Source organism: Vigna unguiculata, chromosome 2 (assembly GCF_004118075.2).
Source record: "Vigna unguiculata cultivar IT97K-499-35 chromosome 2, ASM411807v1, whole genome shotgun sequence".
NCBI lineage: Eukaryota > Viridiplantae > Streptophyta > Magnoliopsida > Fabales > Fabaceae > Vigna > Vigna unguiculata.
In genome coordinates this window covers 31,362,121-31,382,129 of record NC_040280.1, presented here as the reverse complement: position 1 = coordinate 31,382,129, position 20,009 = coordinate 31,362,121, and the positions used below count along the sequence as shown (strand labels likewise).

General features: G+C 32.7%; 3 protein-coding genes across 3 annotated transcripts; 2 read left to right on the top strand and 1 right to left on the bottom strand.

Annotated features, from left to right (window-relative positions):
* Positions 1-5,017: 5,017 nt before the first annotated feature.
* On the bottom strand, positions 5,018-7,847 carry LOC114169130. Its single transcript, XM_028054172.1, has 4 exons — positions 7,423-7,847; positions 6,819-7,055; positions 6,500-6,717; positions 5,018-5,649 (listed from the first exon to the last, which is right to left on the bottom strand). Exons 1-4 carry the CDS (start codon positions 7,663-7,665, stop codon positions 5,469-5,471), a joined length of 879 nt encoding a protein of 292 aa, XP_027909973.1. The 5' UTR covers positions 7,666-7,847; the 3' UTR covers positions 5,018-5,468.
* Positions 7,848-9,898: 2,051 nt separating this feature from the next.
* On the top strand, positions 9,899-14,328 carry LOC114174093 (probable sodium/metabolite cotransporter BASS5, chloroplastic). Its single transcript, XM_028058845.1, has 8 exons — positions 9,899-10,184; positions 10,305-10,405; positions 11,871-11,998; positions 12,172-12,365; positions 12,438-12,690; positions 12,773-13,026; positions 13,107-13,189; positions 13,921-14,328. Exons 1-8 carry the CDS (start codon positions 10,022-10,024, stop codon positions 14,002-14,004), a joined length of 1,260 nt encoding a protein of 419 aa, XP_027914646.1. The 5' UTR covers positions 9,899-10,021; the 3' UTR covers positions 14,005-14,328.
* Positions 14,329-16,400: 2,072 nt separating this feature from the next.
* On the top strand, positions 16,401-18,545 carry LOC114174094 (ycf49-like protein). The gene is made up of 4 exons (XM_028058846.1): positions 16,401-16,773; positions 16,900-16,978; positions 17,075-17,143; positions 18,192-18,545. Exons 1-4 carry the CDS (start codon positions 16,517-16,519, stop codon positions 18,285-18,287), a joined length of 501 nt encoding a protein of 166 aa, XP_027914647.1. The 5' UTR covers positions 16,401-16,516; the 3' UTR covers positions 18,288-18,545.
* The last annotated feature ends 1,464 nt before the right edge of the window (positions 18,546-20,009 follow it).

The following is a 20,009-nucleotide window of genomic DNA, read 5'->3' as shown; positions in this document are numbered from 1 at the left end:
ACCTTTCGTCTTAACTTACTCGGTGGTGGTAACATCGATGTCATGGAAGGGCAAACTATGTCAAGTAATTTATGTTTTATGGTCACTTTTTCTGCAATATCAACTTCTTTGAAAAGATTAAGCAGTAGACCAACCTCCCTCTGAATAGATAATTGCCCTTCGGATTGTGAAGACGACACATTTGAGAAGCTCAACCTAGTCCACATGACATGAACTTCTTGGATAGGAATCATCCCAGGATCATATCGTGCTAATTCACACGCACATAGTAGACCATAAGTTTGTCTGAGAATGTAGCCACAACGACTACTATCGAATCCAATCTTCTTTACTTTTTCCAACTCTGGAGCAAGGAGTTCTAAGGCACATCTAGAAATATTTTCCACTAATCTTCTATAACTCAATGCCTTGTAAGAGTCACTGATCAGATTTATACTTCTTTCAAAAGACGCCTTAATTTCGTTGTGTTGCAAGATAATAACGTTGTGAATTCCATCCCAACACGAACAAAGGTCTCCCATACTACTTCCAAGAACTTTCTTCAGACTCCAGTGAGCAGACTCAACCCTAGTACAATTTATACAAGGAAATCATATAAACCATTAATAAAAAAATTTAATTAATAGCAAAATGCAAATATACCTGTTTGATGTTGTATTCCCCAAATGCATAACTTTGTTCGTCCATGCCTTCACAAAGAAATTCTTATAAGGAATGATCCACGAGTCGTTAACATATTCAAAGAATACAAGCCATGGCTGGCAAACAAGCTCAAGACGATGAACACACTCGTTCAACTTTAATTCATCTTCACAGTCCATGACATTCTCCCAGGCTTGCAATACAACATCCCATGCATCAACAGAATTTACTAACATTTTGCACTTTGCCTGCACATTTTTTTGAATGTGGAAACAACATAGAAGATGATAACACTCAGGGAACACAATGCCAACAACATTCATTAGAGCAAGATCCCTATCAGTTACAATGACTTGTGGACCACCCTCGGACGTCATAAACATACCTCTTAGCCTTTCAAGAGCCCAAATGAAATTATTTTGCTTTTCACTAGATAAAAATGCAAAAGCGGCTGAGAAAGTTAATCCTGTTGAGGTCACACCAACAATCTAAAGTAATGGCAACCGATATTTGTTGGTTTTATAGGTACTATCCATTAAGAACACAATATTGAATGAATTTAACAACTTCACAGTATCAGGATGGGTCCATAACAAATCGCTAACCACATCAGATTCATCAAGACTTCTACTAAAATGGATGTAGTGATCACGTTCCAACATCAACATTAACTGTTGTAACTCAGTTCTTGAACCTCTTATTGAACGTTTGTACCTATATCTTGCATTATACACTTGCTTCAGAGTTGTAACATTACAATCATCTTTTTCTTTGAGAGTGAGAAGTATATTTGCAGGTTTTACTTGACTTTTGGTCATATCAACAAGCAACGACTGTTCAGTAGACTTGAACCTACCCGCATAGGGGTGACCAACTAGAGTAGAAGAGACATCGTGATTATGGTAACCACATTTTACGTTCAACACCCATCCCTCCCCTTGAGAGATGGGTCTCCCTCTCAATCTAAAGGGACAATCACATTTTCTTGTCCCAGATAAACTCGGTTCTGCATCACACTTGTATTTTCTATATTTTCCACCTCTTTCACAACCTAATAATACATGGGTCTTTCTTCCTGGTTGTCCATTATATTTATCCGATCTTAGAATAATAACGACAAATCCAAGATTATAAGCAACCCCTCTAACCCATTTAATTAAATCTTCACGTGTTGAGAAAATATCATCGGTTGTAAAATGAGATGTATAATCTTGTTCGCAGATATCATGAACAAAATCAGAAAACTCTGACATGAGACTACAATTTAGTTGAGAATCCAAGAAACTCAAATAACTAAAATGATGATCTTCCATAATGAACTATAATAAAAAAAAATTAATACGTAAATAACCCATTGAGGGTAACCACATAAATGCATAAAGATTGCAACACGTATCACAGAAAACGAGTGAATGCAACACGTATCAAAAATTGAAAACTAATTGCATGCTGATATTCATAACTGATTGCATGATTTACGTTAGAAAATTCACCAATCACACGGTATACATTCACTCACATTAAAAATTCACCAATAACACAATATACACACCAACACACAAAATCCAAGTATGAAACAGAATACCTATTCCGTTTCACAAACATATGAAACGGATCCAAAAACTCGTTTGACAAAAAGGACAGGCAACTTGGTGAAACGGATTACAAATTCCGTTTCACATCTTTAAGAAATGGATTATGTAATCCGTTTGGAAAAACAAAATTTTGGTTTCTATTTGATGTTCAAGTGTTTCGTCTGTCGGACAAAACATCCATGCAAATAAGGAGCGGAAATTTGAACGAAATAAGTGATTCAATTCTATTTCTAAGACGAGGACAACACGTACATGCATGCCACCAATCTTATTCACGACTTCTTTTCTTTGCACATTGTTGTCGGAACTGGAAATGGAATCTAGAAGAAAGAAATGGGGTGTGGGTGTGTGGGTGCAATTTTGAAGAGATTATGATGCAAGGTTTATTTACCACTAATGTTTAAAAGTAAGGTTTAAAAGTAATGGGGTGAGGGTGTTATTTTTTTATGAATGGGGTGTAAGCGAAAAAATCATAATTTATGGAAAACGGCATACACTTTTCGTTTCATAAAATTGTGAAACGGATTCCTTATCAACTCTCATTTATCATCTAACAAACGCATTAGGCTTATGCCTTCATTGAATTAAAACACCAAAAACAAATGTATTCTTAAATTAGGTGACTTACAGCATCCCCACAACCACCTACGAACATGAGTCATGAACATATATATATATATACCACAAAGTAAGGTTTAAAAGTAATGAGGTGGGAGATTTAAAAGTAATGAGGTGGGGTGTAATTTTGTAATGGATGGGAAAATCACAATTTATGGGAAACGGAATACAGATTCCGTTTCAAAACGTTATGAAACGGATTCTGTAATCCGTTTTATAAAAAAATTGCAATTTTTTTTATGAAACGGATTACAGAATCCGTTTCATAACGTTTTGAAACGACTTCTGTATTCCGTTTTAAAAAAATTGCAATTTTTTTATGAAATGGAATACAGATTCCGTTTCAAAATGTTATGAAACAGATTCTGTATTCCGTTTCATAAAAAAAATTGCAATTTTTTTAATGAAACGGATTACAGAATCCGTTTCATAACATTTTGAAATGGAATCTGTATTCCGTTTCTCATACATTTTGACTTTTATCGTGAAACAGCTTTTGTATTCCGTTTGGTAAAAGTTTGAAACGCATTACAGAATCTGTTCCATAAAAGATTTCGTTATACAGTTTATCAAACGGAAATTCCGTTTCACATCACAAGCAAACAGAAAGAACTTAAGGTGGTATGAAGCTAACCTGGATTGACGGAAGTACCACTTGGAGAGAAGATAACGCAGTTACTCATAACCACCTTCCTTCAAAGAACCAACCTTCAATAAGAATAACCACAATGCAAACTTAAGACACTGAGAGAATAAACAACATTCCTTAAAAAAAATAAATGAAAGTCATACAAACCAGAAGAGGGACCACCACCAGAGACAATGAACCAATGAAGGACAGAAAAATTAAAGCTCTCAGGACCACGAACCACAATGAAACTGAGCAAAATTTTAATGAAAGCAGACACCGGGATGGAGAAGAAACGGGAGTAAAAGGAATACTAATAGTAACGTTTTGGGGGTGCAGGGACGTTGACGCAGTAAATGAAATTTACTGCATCCCTACCCACTTTCACCCATTCTCACGGTATATTAAATAAGGGCATAAGCATCAATTTTGAGGGTACAGAAGAACTCTTGGAGGTGCAGGGAGAAGGCCCCTAATCTGTTTTACAATTTGATCCAATTTTTTACGGATTAAATTGACCGTTTTGTCAACCTGAGAGAAGCAACCAAAGTGAAGACCATATCAAGGAATGTGTGGAGTTCAAAATCATGTACCTATAGTACATACCAAAGATAACCGTTGCAAACCAAACCTATTGCATGATTCCACAACAAATACGAGGTGTATAACAACTGAGATCTTATTGTCAACCATTGAATTTCTTTAGTAGATTGTTTACATTTTACAACTAATGAGAAAAAGGTGTGAATGTGATAGTTACACCTATACGACAAACCAGTGAAGATATGAGATCATTAGTGGACAAGTATGTAGCTGGAAAAAAACAGGAAACATTAATATAACTTGTCAAATTCAGGGAAATGAACGAATCCCATGTGAATCGTACGCAGAAATGTAATAAATTCAATTAAAATTTAGCTGAATCCAGTTCATTAAACCCAAAATATAGTACACGGAAGAATCTAAAATCGTCGAGCATTAAGGAGTACGAAAAGATATTCATGGCTCACACAAACTCATTTCTCCCGGGTCGTAGTTTTGATTTTGAAATTACATGAAAAGTTTATATTGGATAAAGGAAAGAAATAAAATAGATGGTAAATATAAAAAAATGAAAAATAAGGTAAAAGTTAAATGTGTTTAAGTGATAATAAAATAAAATAAAGAAAAAGGACGAAATGATGAATACAAGTATTTAACAAATAAAATAGTAAATACAGGTGAATCTCATTTCTTTAGAATATGTATATTTTTAATTCTCTTCAATCAAACTTCCTTATTTTTATTTTTACTGATGTACTTTATTTTCACTGACCAAAGAAAAACTTAAGGTAGACCTCATTATATCACTTCTTTTATTTGTATAGTTATCTTCACAGCTATTGAAAGCTAACTAACTACTTTGGTTATTTTCCTTCTCTCTTCAAGGATCGATGAAAATAATGTGAGGCAAATATTGTTTTCATAACAAGCAAGTCTAAAATAATTCAGAATCGTTGAGTGAAGTGTGGGTAGGGGTGGAACAAACAAGCCATTGAAATATGCAACATTTATGTATTATTGGTTATTGTGCTTTCCATCATAATAAAAGGTTGGAAGAAAAATGAGAAGATGAAGAGGACTAGTCAACAACGATATACTTGATGACTTACACGGACAAAACTTGGTGAATTAAAAACAACCACTCCAAAAGTTGGAATTTCATTTCTTTAATACACACAGCATGTTTGGAAATCCATTGAGAATGAGAAAATTGCATTTAGAATGTGGATAGTTTTTTTATATCACATTCAAGATGTAGATCCAAACATGCTAATAGTGCAATGGTGATGTTAGCCGTGTTATCTTGTTCTGCGGCGAGCCTCTAAAAAATTGACCTTAAACACTCCCATAGATGATGAGGCTACTTAATGAATTAAACCTCACTCGACTGTGCGTGTGCATCATCAATATGTGCCAGTATAAGATAATGTAAGCCTACTAGATTATTTCAAGAGCAGATCATCCACTTTTCGTAACTCCTTGAGTTTCCTCTTAGCATAGACGGTGAAAAAGATTATTGTACCAACTGTTACACATAAGCCAACAACATTGACGATAATTTCCGGAGCAGAAAGAGTGTGATGATGATGTCTAGCATTCGCTAATGTTTGTATCAAGATTCCCCTGCAGTAGAAGACAATGAATTTAATCATATTCCGCATCATTAGTTCTTAATTCCTATCTTTGTAAACAGTATATACAAATCAACATTTGAAATGGCTAACGACATATAATACATGGCAAAATGCAACCATGAAAGTATCAGTTAAGGGCAATCATCACTACTATTAGCTGATAAATTTTTTTAATGGAGATAGATGAAGCCAAGCAAAGGAATAACAGTTCAAGTGCACTTGAATTTTCACAGATGACCAGGGGAGGGCAGTGCTTAAGAGGAAATACTCAATAACATTCACCAATAACACATCACTGCTCAAAGAATATCATAAAATAATAACGACAGAGAAACATTTACACAATAAAAGATGCACATGTTTCAAAGATGACAGTGTAACATTTATGAATGGAAATGAATCAACTGGTATATTAATCTGTTCAATGAACAAACTTTGAAGACAACAAACAATCCTTAAGTTTGGTCCGAGTTACAAATATATAGTAAAGCATGTTGGAGAATCTCAATCATATGAGGTGTTAAAATCATATCACCTAATTGAAGCAATTATCAACTAACGATATGAGTCAAGGTCTAAGAACTTATCTTTTTCAGAAATAATCATTACTATGGAGAAATATATTGGGGGAGGCAGAGTAAGCTGAACCAATTATACAACTACTAAAGTATGGTATGGGCATCTTCTATATTTTCTAATGCACATGGCAACTTCTACATCTACTCACAATTATTAGATATTCAAGAAGTAAACCAGTACGAAAATGGCCAGGCCTAATAAAAACAAAGTAGTAAATAAAGTGAGCACTAGAGAGAGTGAGAGAGGAAGGAAGACCCTACGTATAGATTGAAACAAATATTTCTGGCACCATCCCTACCAAGGATCCGATCAAGTAAGGCCAATACTTCACACGGGTTGCCACGGAACAATAGTTGTACAGTATGTATGGAAATGGAGAAACCCTGATTAAAGCAACTGCCCGAAATTGATGAAACCAATTTCCCTCTCCAGCACATCTTAGCAGAGAAGCTTTCTTTGGATACTTTTCTAACCACTCCTACACATAATCATGGAACGTCGGGTCCTAATTAATTAGCACATGTGGGGCAAACGCATGAAGATAGATATCAACTTAAACTAAAGTCACAACATATGTACCTCAATTTTATGATGGAAGATTGAACCGATCAAGAAAGGAAGTGATACCCCGATTGCTGCTGCAGAAATAATTATCAAGAATCCGAAGCAATAACCAAATGTCATCCCAGCCACCCACATAGAAGGCGAGGATGGCATAACTAGGGTAGGGAATAGCGCTATAGAAGCAAACACCATAACTGCTAGCTCCGGAGAAGTGAATTTGTTGGTCCCCCAATTTATCATCGGAATAATCGCCTGAAAATAAAAGCAGTGTATCATGAGATAGGGGTTTCAACATTCAATATTGTCATTTACAAGTACAAAATATGTTTGCGATGATATTCTCTTTTCAAAATAAGTTTCGTCTATATTCCTTAGATTACCAACACGTTCTCCCCCCGCAGAATTGAGATTTTATATACCTTAAATTTATCGTTATGACAAACTTGTTTTATGTAGATTAGCAAGAAGGAATTCCAATTCTGATAAAAGATCATCACCAAAAACACTTGCATGTACAATTTACAAATGATGTGAAGATTGAAATCGCATTGCATAGAAAGAACAAAAGAAGAAGAAGAAGAAGAGCATAAGGCATTTGAAAGGAAGAATGAGATGAAACCTTTTCTAAGAAGAATGGGACAACCCATTTGACAGCAAGGAGAGCGACGAAGCCCAGACATAGGAAACAGAGCCCCGATTTGACCCAATACCATAGACCCGAGCCTTTCCGGTCGATGGTGATTGTGGCCTCCGATTGGGGGTCCCATCTCAATTTGACGTATTCTCCTCCGCCGTGATTACGCATCACGTCCTTCGTGTGATCACCGTCGACGTTAATACCATCCTCGTCCAAATATGTCATTGGAATTTGAAAGGCTCGGATGGTTCGACGGTGTCAACGGTGGCTTCAACGCCACCGGAAATGAAACGAAACGCAGTCTCAGCGATTTGTGGGGCCCAGTAACGGTTTGGATTGAGCACAACACAAACTGCAATCGCTAACTCCCCACAAAATGAAGGGAGGTGCGGATGGAAGAAGATCACAAAAATAGTAATAATATTGTCATAATATCTATATTAATATAATCAAATCAAGTGCCACAGAAACGCTGCCGTTTGACCATGTGGACCTCACTGTCTGCTTTCTTTTCTTTTGTTGTTTTCGACCACAATAACTAATTAGTTTGTTTTTCACCGGTTGGTTGTTTTAGTGCTTATTGCTTTTATACTTTAAATTAAATAAATATATTTGATATATATATATATATATATATATATAAAAGGATAATGATATTTTAATTTTAATTTATTTATTTATTTTTAACTCACACTTCAATCACCATATGATCATAACATTACATTATTAAAAAGAATCAAAATAGATAATTTAATGATGATTAAATAATAAATTAAAAATGGGTAAAAAAAGTAGGTTAAAATATCATTATCTTATATATAAGATCTCATTCATCAACTTATTTTATAGTTTAATTTTACTCATTAATATATTTTAATTTATGAATGATACAAAATAAAGATATCTAATTTTACGTATGTTTTCTATTTTAATATTATTTATTATATTTTAAATCATTAACGTTCATAAATAGTGATCGTCATATGTCATTTTGTAGTTTTTTTAATTTTTTTTTAATTTTTTAAAATATCCACGTGTCAATCCAGCATGACACATGTCAAAATCAATGTTTTATATTCAATTTGGTCCCTATATTTGTGATTTTTATTCAATTTAGTCCCAATTTTTGTTAACATGAACCAATTTTGTCTCTCCCTAAATTGAAACCAAATTTAATTTTTATATTAAAATTCACATTTCTAAATAAATAAATTTATATAATATATTAAAATTCATGTTATTATGATTTTTATATAAAAAATAAATTTGGTCTCATATTCGACAAGGACAAAATTGGTAATTTTTAACAAAAATTGGGAATAAATTAAACAAAAATAACAAATATAGAGACAACTTTGACTCTAACATATGACACAATGTTTGATTGACACATGGACATTTAAAAAATTAAAAAAAATTAAAAAAATTCACGAAGTGACATCTGAAAGTCACTCTCTCTTCATAACCGTTAATGATTTAAACGCACAAAATAATATAATTAAATAAAATTGACAAAAATTAAAACCTATTTGAACACAAAATCAAAATTAAGATTGAGTTGAACGACAAAAATTAGAATAAAAAAAGTATTTTTAACCTAACTAATATGTGATGAAAAAAGAAAAAAGAAAAACTCTGGTGAAGCTCTTACATAACTCTAGTTAAGCTATTACATTTCACATCTTTACAAAATGTAATTATTTCACACTTAAAAATCAACATCACAATATAAAAGTTAATTTCTAAAAATAAAGATCTATACATTTGACATAGTTTATACAATATTTAATGCTTGGATATACAACTTAATGTTTTGTATTACAAGATTTTTTAATATTATTTATTTTAAGTTAGTTTGAAATATTTTTTTATATAAGAAATAAAGAAATAAATAACTCAAATTGATTAATTTTAAAAATATGCTTTAGAAAATAGAATAAATTTTAATAAATCTAATCTTACTCATTAGATTAATAAATTTTCTTGTGTGTTTATATATTTTTATGTAAAAACCAAAAAATATAGTAATTTTGTTTTTTCTAATAAAGTAGTTATACATTTTTTATTTTGTCTGTTTTCCATTTATACTTCGAAATAAATGCATAAACAAAAGTTAATTAAAAACCAAAGAAGAACAGAATAAAACTGATAAAAAGCAATTAATAGTTTTGAGATGTGGATAAACGCAATAAACTATTTTCTATTTGAAAAATATTTTTTTATTACTAAATTTTATTTATTTTTATAATACAATGTGACATCTTCTAAAACAATTTTAGAATATTGAAAATAAGAAAATAAAAAATTAATAATTATTTAAAAAATGTCATCTAAATAAAAAATTATCAAAATTTAATAATAAAATAATCATTGTTCAAAAATCTAACTGTCGAATAGACTAAAGTGACGGTCAACGCATGTTCAATTGGGCACTGCATGTTTTGTTTTGCAAAAAATATTAACATAAGTTGAGAAAAGTATCAGTGTGGTGGTGAGACATTGAAAGGAACAGGAGAAAGAAATATTCAGTAGAATCAGGTGTAGTGAAGCAGTTTCAAAACTTCAGCATCATCACAGGAAAATGAACACTGCCATGATTTCAGGTGCAGCGAAGCAGTTTCACAACATTCATTCCCTGCGTCTCTCTCTCTTCCGTCTTTCCAAACCCAAATCCCCAATTATGCTCTCCACCAACAATAACATCTCTTCTCCAATCTCCATTCGCTTCAATTCACCATTCCCATGTAATTTACTCTACTACTCTCTCTCTTTGCATCTATTATTTTTTCTCTTCAAATACAATAATCCTTTTCATAGTACTACTTACTGTTCTGCTTCATCTCTCCGTTGTTCTGTTTCTGTAGACCGGAATTCCAACATTCCGAGCCTAAACTGTGCATCGCTCGACTCATCGGATTCCCTCCCACCCGATCCCTCGCAGAGTCAAACCTCTGCTCCCACCCAGGTATTTTTATTGTTCCTACAACCATTCCAATAATGAAACCAAAATTTGGTACAAGCATTTCACTCGTGACTGACTTAACTTACAAATGTTTGAGCTGTTTTTGTAAAAGACACAGCACAGCTGCAGGTCTTTTCCAGTCAGAGTAATTTGACCTCAATTCTAATTAGGGAAAGCACAAAAAACATCTCTGTTTTTAAGTTTTTCCCCATTTTTAAAACTCCTCTTCCGTTCATAAATTTTAAGCGTTGCAGTTGCGGCATTTTTTAACTTAATATACAATAAAAACTAATTAATTCTTTATTTCCCTAAACCAGGCACTATTCTTTCATGGTTAAAGTATGTTTTATTTCTAACCTTTTGTTTCATACTTGTTTTTGGTAATTGTACTTTTAAATAGATGAATTCGGTCTTTCAATTCTGGAAATTGTGTGATTTTATTCCTTCTTTGTAGCTAAAGTTAACATTTTGTAACTATTTTTTCGCAGAATTAATAAAAATGCTAAATTCACATGGTTTGAGAACTGATTAATTATTTTTCATTGTTTTTGCTGTTTTTTTTTAACTGTTAGATTAATAAATTGTAAAGTTGTTGCACAGGATCCTCTGTGTAACTTCAAAGAGGAGAGGATCTAAATCATTTTCAAAACACGACCATCACAATTAATTGATATTGATGCCGACCTCTTGTGTGTTTTTCCTAATAAAAGATGGTTAGCAGACACTTAATTAGGAGTTAGGACTCGTTATAGTCCAGAAACATAGTTTTAACCCCAATAAATCAAGCATGGCCTCATCATAGCCTAGAGCTACCAATAATTTCTATTCTATAATGCCACAGCTAAGACCTCTATTTGTCCACTAAGCTACTTGCATGAAATCTTTTAGCTCAGAGAATGGCCGAAGGATAATCGTGATATAAAAAGAGTGAATGTATTATTTGAAAATTGGAATGATGCATGATTGCCATCCTTAACCATTTACATGATGCATGATTGCCATCCTTAACCATTTACATGATATTTTGTGATGCAGTTCTTCTTTGTTTCATCTGTTAAAGTATTTCCCTCCTGATCAATACTTTTACAAAATCAGTTTTTTTTTTTTTTTTTTCTAATGCTAGTGATTTTGTGAAATTCATCTGTGTTCCACTTCGTATTTAATAATGCTCACATACAATTTTCTCAATAATAAAGTGTGTTGAAAAGAGTATCTCTCTGATATTTCTTATGCACACATTTTTATATGTCTATGCACATGATGAAAAATCTGCTGAAATATTAGTTGTAGTACATTTTGCAATCTTTTTTCTTTCTACCTTTTCCATCAAGATTCAGAGCATTCAGACTTCTTTCCTGTATTTGCAGATATGCATATGCACCATGCAGGCTTCTCTCATGCATGTAATCAAATGAAAATGAAAAATGGCATCTTCGTTTTTGGTTATTTTCTTTTTCTTTTTTCTCAGGTGGAGCAAAATTCAATTTCTATTCTGGACATTCTGAAGCAATCAAATTCATATCTGCCTCATGTACTCATTGCTAGCATACTGCTTGCTCTAATCTACCCACGTTCTTTAACGTGGTTTACCAGCAGGTCTGTAGACGTTCTGATGAATTGATAGATAACAAGATTGTTGTCCGAGTAGTTGCAATTTTGCAAATTCATATAGTCAGATGATTTGCAGTTAATGAAGGAACAACAATTATCCCTGATATAGAATTTCATGCTGCATCTCTTCAAAGTTTAAACTGCAAATATTCTTGCAGATACTATGCACCTGCGCTAGGTTTTTTGATGTTTGCAGTTGGGGTTAATTCAAATGAAAATGACTTCATTGAGGCATTTAAGAGGCCAGCAGAAATTGCCACTGGTTATTTTGGCCAGTTTTTTGTGAAGCCTCTTCTTGGATATCTGTTTTGCCTGATTGCAGTAACTGCTTTAGGCTTACCAACAACAGTAGGTGAGGTTGCTGTCTCTTAACAATAAAAGGTGCTACTAGGATGCTCTAATTATTGGCTGTAAAATGAATCAGGTGCTGGAATTGTCTTGGTGGCTTGTGTTAGTGGTGCCCAGCTTTCAAGTTATGCTACTTTCCTGACGGATCCACATATGGCACCTCTAAGCATAGTTATGACATCACTGTCCACTGCTTCAGCGGTTTTTGTCACGCCACTCTTATTACTGTTGCTCATTGGGAAGAAATTGCCTATAGACGTAAAAGGAATGGTGTATAGCATTACACAGATTGTGGTGGTACCTATTGCAGTTGGCCTGCTTCTAAATCGGTAATACCATGATCTCAGAATATGTTAACATCAGTGTCTTTTTTTTTAAAGGCGTCATCTTCTCACCCATTCATTTTTACAGATTCTTTCCTCGTATCTGTAATGTAATTCGACCATTTTTGCCTCCTCTGTCAGTATTGGTGGCGGCTATCTGTGCTGGAGCACCACTTGCCTTTAATGTTGAGACTATGAAATCCTCCTTGGGAGTCGCTATCTTGTTTCTTGTTGTTGCTTTTCATTTGTCATCTTTCATAGCTGGTTATTTCCTCAGTGGATTTGTCTTCCGTGATTCTCTTGATGCAAAGGCACTGCAACGAACAATTTCCTACGAGACAGGTACAACGTTTCTCAATTTTCAGACATAAAATGCCTGTAAAACCATGTTTACTTCAATAACTTCATTTATGTAATGGCAGGAATGCAAAGTAGCCTGCTAGCCCTGGCACTCGCTAATAAATTCTTTGAAGATCCAGTAGTGGCTATTCCTCCAGCAATTTCTGTAAGTTTCTCCGCCAGTTAAACTTCAACTATTATCATATGTCTAGTAATACAAATCCTCCTTGTGTCTCTTTCCTGTTACATGTAACTTTCATTCTGTGTGTACGTATGTGTTTACCTCAATGATACATGATTTTAAGTCTCTAAAAAGATGAATAGAATGATATATGATTTAAATGCCTTCCCTGCATACTTATAGCAACACAGCCGATAGCTTTCATGTTTTGAAAAATGCAACCCTTTGCTTTTTTCAACATAATATAATGCATTTGTATCCACTTGTTTATATTGAGAGGACATTAACGTGAACAGAAAGGTAGTTTTTTTATGCTTTTAATAACTATTGGGCAGTTTTGCGTTTAATATCCGTTTTATAGTTATGTATGCTTGTTTTTCTGTATATGGTCAGTTTGTGCATCAAGTGAGAGGATTGTATTTTGAGTGTGATCCACAGAGTAAGACTCGCTTTGGGGGCTTATGCCAGTGTATTGTGTATTAGAGAAGTTACTCAGAGGGAACTTGCCCGTGTTCTTCGTTTACTGTCTGGAATACGTTGTAACCTTTTTCTAGCTTTTCCTAAATAAAATACAAATAAAACTGCCAAGTTTGTGTATGTAATTCTCTTGAATAACATATTATTGCACGACTAGTAAGTTTTCCTAGAGAAGTGAGTGTAGTGCTGTTAAAAAATTATCATTGAATTGCAATATAAGTTGCTAAATTTGCTTGCAGACTTCAATTATGTCTTTGATGGGATTTGGTCTTGTCCTCATTTGGACCAGAAGAGGAAAAAGTGAGACAAAGCACAGCTCTTGAAAGGTATTGAAGCGAGCATCAGTTCAGCTTCCCAGGAGGGACCGATGACAGTCACAGTGATAATATCACATGTATTCATCAACAGGGGCCTGATTGTTTTAGACTTCAGGAATCTCAAATTAAGATGCAACTTCATGATCAATAACATCCAGGTCTTCAGTAACTTCTGTCATTTAATATTTATTTAACCAAGGTCCTGTCTTACATAACTCAGATCCTCCTCAAGCATTGTTGCCATTAGATTTAATAAATGTATAATTGATGTTTGAAGTTCGTTACCTGCAACCTACTCAACTGGTTCGGTAACGGACACCTTTCAAAAAACATAACTCCAAAGATAGGGTTGCTGGAAATAATAAATGCAAGAATCCCAAGCAAATAATTCCCAGGAAAGTAAATAAACATACTAAAAAACTGCCTTCGCTGATCCTAAATAACACATTTATAGTTCCCTACATACTAGGCCGAAATAACGGTTGTGGAAACTGCCACAACTACGAGCAATTTCCCTTGAGATAGGTACAAATTTTAACCATATGCATCCATGAGATGCAGTTGTAGCACTTTACTTAAGTGACTTATTTGTACATCCAATTGCAAAAATGCAAAGTAGCCTGCTTTCTCTGGCTCTTGCTAAGAGTAAATCCTTCGAAGATCCTATACTGGCTTTGCCTCTCCTGCAGTTTCTGTATTTTGTCCTTTCTGTTACATTTCAAGTTCAGTTATGTCGAAACCATTCTATCTTAGGTTGCTTTGTCACATCAGTAGTAAAAGTAAAACTAAAATATTTCAAGTAATTTTAAAAATTTTCAACTATTTTATATAAATTTCTGAACTTTAACTACTTATCATGATTTTAATCCTTTACTATATGTTAATCACTTAAGTTATATATTTCTTTGATTTCTTAGACTAATAAAACTAACCAATTGTATTTTCAGAAACTATTTTCTTTTTTTTAACTTTTAAAAACTATTCTTGCTTAAAAAAATTTCAGGCTCTTCAGTGATATATATATATATATATATATATATATATATATATATATATATATATATATATATATATATATATATATATATATATATAAGTTTCATGTCTCTTTTCTTTTGCTTGATGTACAGTGCTGTAAGAAAATATTTTATTGCAAAATAACTTTACCTGCAGTCTCCAATTATGTCTTTATGGGATTTTTTCTTGTTCTGATTTGGCTGGTTCAAGACCAGAAGAGTTGAGTAATTTCTTTCTGTACCTCCATAATTGGCACTTCTAAAATATGCATTTTAGATTATATAATTCAAAATATAAATATATCGTAAATTGTGTTCTTTAGGAATATTAAAAATATATTTTGAATTTTTTTTTTTTCTAAATTATATATTTCAGAATACAAAAATTACATTTTGAATTAAACAATTTAAAATACAAAAATGTATTGGACTGCAGGAATAAATTTATGGAGGTGTGGAGAAGAAACTTCCAGACTTGCAGCTCCCATGGCATACAATAGAAATTTGGTCATTACTTTCTTCACCCGCTTAATGTTTTATACACCCCTATTCTTTTGAAATACCTATATTGTCCTTCTGATTTATATCCTTTGAAGCTCTCAAAACTGCATTTTTGAGCCTCCTCTCCATTGTTGAAAATCAGTTCTGTAAAACTTGAAATGATTTTTGTTTTTCAACATTTCTAACAATAGTAAGTTTGCCCTTGGTTTTGAAGTTATTTATGAAAAACTTTAGTTAAAATTCATATTTTGAATTATATAGTTCAAAATAATATATACATTTTTTATTTGATCCATCATCTTTATATGTTTTATTATGAAAATGTGGCACTGATATCTTCATATGTTTTTTTTAGCTGCTCTTATCATCCTTTAACTAGAAAGCTAAAGATATGCCTTAAATGTTTTATATGGAAATTTAAAAATCATTGAATATTGTCAAATAAAATGTATACGACAAGTAATCTTTATTTTGAACAAAATAAAATACAATATATTTTATAATATATATATTAAAAATTGTTTAGTAATATTTAAAATATGATAAATATATAATTATTATTGTATAAATCTAAATTAAAATCATATATATATTAAAATTATTATATAAAAAATTATAAATTAATATAGATACTTATGAAATATAAATACGTAATCCAAATTAAAATATTAGAATATATTTTATTAATATTTTTGCATTATTTATTAGGCCCAGTAAAATGAAATCAGAATGATTGATAATTTATAAAATAAAAAGTTGGCTTGGAAATAGTTAAAAATATTAAGTTTTCCACTGGCCAGATAAAAAATATATCTAGTTATTAAACTAGTCTTTAAAATTCTGAAGATCTATTATTTATTTTCAAATTATAAAATAACGCTCTAATTCCTTATTTTACGCAAACTAAATGAAAGAAGGAGAAAGAGTGTTATCCGAACCAGGGTGGAACGAAAACCAAGCTGCAACATTTGAAGAAGCAGTTACAGTCTCCAAGTCCGACCATGGCGGCGGCAACGTTGTACTTGGCAAAACCATTTTGCACTTCCAAAATTCCACTGCCAAGAGTGAGCGACAGTGGAATTGGAACCGTAAAGTACGAAATTCAAACCAAATTGAAAACGGGTTTCCTGGGACTGGGTCTGTTCCACTTCCTCAGCTTCGTCGAACCAGCTGCATCTCTGCAACTGCAACTTCAGGAACCTCCCAATGCCCTCTCACTGCCCACATGGGCCATTCACGTTTCCAGTGTCGCTGAATGGTCACTTTACTTTCTCCATCGTTTCAATTGGCTTTAGCGTTATAATCACATCAAAATTACCCCATGAAGCATGCATTTTCCTACACTTACTCTCTTCATTCCTTGTTTTTGTATCCAATTATGAAGGATTATAGCCATGGCTTTGGTGTGGCAATATGGGCACAAATCTAGATACCCTGCTTGGAAGGGCCTTTCTTGGGGTATGGTGAGTGACCTCAGTTTCTTCACTCTCCAATTTTTTCTTCCCTAATTTCTACCATCATTTGCTATTCCTGCATCTCATACTTCTTTATTGTTGTAGGTACCTCTACTTGGTGGAGCTTTTTGTGCATGCACATGGCATTTCTTTTATAACTCTGAGTCCCTTGAGGTAATAGGGCTTTTCATCTTTGATGCAGAACTAAACTACTATCTGTTCCATCTCACTCTATTGTGTTTTATTTTATCTCATTCATTCTTCTCATCATTAGACTGCACAAACTTTGGCTACTCAACATTTAGATTATAAATCAGGTAAAACCAATATCCTCAAAAGCATTTTGTTGTCTAGGAATAACCAACTTATGAAAACATTAAATATCTTCTCTCTCTCTCTCTCTCTGTTGGGGGCAGGCCAAGATTGAATTTGGGGGAGTGAGGACCTAGGTAGAGGTTGCCAACTCTTTTTGTCTAGCCCAACCAAGCTTTGCCACCTTGTTAACTTATCATTCTGTTTTATAAACTGAAATCTAATTCAATTCATCACAGCACTGTGAAATTAGTTTTCTCTTTTTAAAATCTAGAAGCTGAAAAAGGACCTGCATTAAATTGAAAGTATAAATAGATTACACTTTAAAGAAAGGTCTCTGAAAAGTAAGAAGTAAGTGACAGAACAGCGGTGGAGTCCTATAGTTGATTTGAAATGTCAATTTTCTCTCCATCTAGTTAGTAAAAGCAGAATACTCAACTTGTGGAAAGAGTAAAGAATAGAGACAAAGTGAGAGAATTCTGTGTGCGATGATGTAGTATTCGATATTACTAGTTACTTAACTTTGTTTTTTCTCTGTGAATAAACTAGATGCATGTACCAATTTATTACCACCACCATCCATGTCTAGCAGAATACAGAAAACTAAACATTTCGGATTACTGAGTTGTTCTGTGAAATAATGCTGATGCATTACATGTTGCGCTCTATGTGAGACTGACCCTGTTGAGAAAACTGTCTTGTTGAATTACAATAAGAAATAAAAAATAGATTTTAAGTCTAATTCAACCTTACAAAACTGGTTTGTAAGGTGAAATTTACACTATATATACTATAAATTGACCTTATTTTTAGTTAAGGTGAAACTTCCTATACATGTAATAAAATGTAATCGATTTTGTAACATGCTGAAGATGTGAAATGATTGGGGTTCTCTAATGGATTGGTGCAGGTATTGGTGGCTCTTCAAGCGGCACTGACTGTTATAGGAAATGCTACAATGTGCATAGCTGCATATCGGATATACAAATCATCCCAAGGCTCCTAGAACTTTGAATTGTATGTACTTTGGTATCTGGAACCATGTATATAACTTTGAATGAAAGTCTAAGGCTTCTTCTGCTCATTGGTAAATTGTCCTTGATCTGGAAGAATGTGAGAAGAGTTCGCTCTCATAAAGGAAATATTTAATGACAGACAGAATCCATATATCCTGATTTGTAAGATAAACATGCTAGGAGATGATCATTCTTTCTGAATTTTATGCACAGTAATTGGTTCATTAATTTTATGCAAGTTTCCCTTACCTGAAGAAGTCACAGTTCAACTTTGAATGACTTTTGAACCGTTTAAGATAATACTTTGAAGAAGAAAAATCGATGAAAAGTTTTAAATTTTGTTGGGAGCTAGAGACAACAATGAGTATTATGTTATAGGATAGTATGTATTCACGTTTGCGGTTTAAAAAAAATATTTACAAACTTAGTCAGACCTATGTGAGTGACATTTTAGTATAACTATCATGTAACGTTTCTCATTTTCAAACTTGTACCTATTTTTAGTATCATTTAAAGAATACATATATCAATATTCAAACCTTCATTTTTTACATATCTTGAAGAATCGGAACATCCGATTTTGAAATGCGTAAATTAATCTGTTTCAATAAGGGTGTGGTGTTAACATCATTTAGAAAATGTCACGTTAGCTATCACAAAGTGACATGTTTATCTTTCTTTAGTTTATATTTAAGTGTACCAAACATATCACTTCTTTCTTTATATTTGAGTTTAGGGAAAGTATTAAGTAGGGTAAGTTAATTATGCTTAAAATGATCTGTGATCAAAATTTTATTAACAGTTTTTTTAAATGGTAATATCTCCCCCTAAATTGATTAGTCAGGGAAAAGTACTGCATGTTTATCCTCAAGGATTTCAAGGGACCATAATTTCGTTTTAATCCTTCAAACTCATTTATATGATGTTTTCTGCTTAATTTACGGCAATCTAACTGTCCTGGGCAATGATTTAATTGAGCAATAAATGGTATGACCAAAAAGTTGTACTATATATCTTTGTTTTGAAGGTAACAGGGTGTTAATTAGGGTTTGTTTATATGTAAATTGTATTATGAGTTCACATCATATATATTGATACCACGTTTTTCATCTTCCCATTGAAACTCAACTTTTTTATTTTTATAAAATATGAGATTTATATTCACACTTTATTTTCAACAAATTAAAATTCAGTTCAAGTATATTTAGGAAGGGAGTGTGGTTTTTATCAAAGATTTTAGAAATTCTAAATTAACTAAAAATAAGACATTTTTATAATATATAAGTGTGTGTAAACATCATCTTACAAGTCAATTTTGTAAAGTTAAATTATGTTTAAAATTGACTTCTTAATATAGTATTAGAGCCTTTAAGTTTGAACTTCTCCTAACGAGATTTATTGTTTATTTGTCCTGTTAATACCATCTGCTATTGGAAGATGATTTGTTATTTGTTGTACCTATCATGTCACTCACTATTAGGCCGCTTCATATTACCTATTAATATCCAATCTTATACTCGAGATGCATATGCCTCGAGATGGGGAGGTGTGTTGGAGATCCCAAATTAACTAGAGATAAGACGATTTCATAAGATATAAGTGGGTACAAACATTACCTTACACGTCGATTTTGTAAGATTGAATTAGACTTAAAGTCCACTTCTTAAAAAAAAAAAAAAGTAAAAAGTTGAGTCTGATCCAAATTTGAAAAG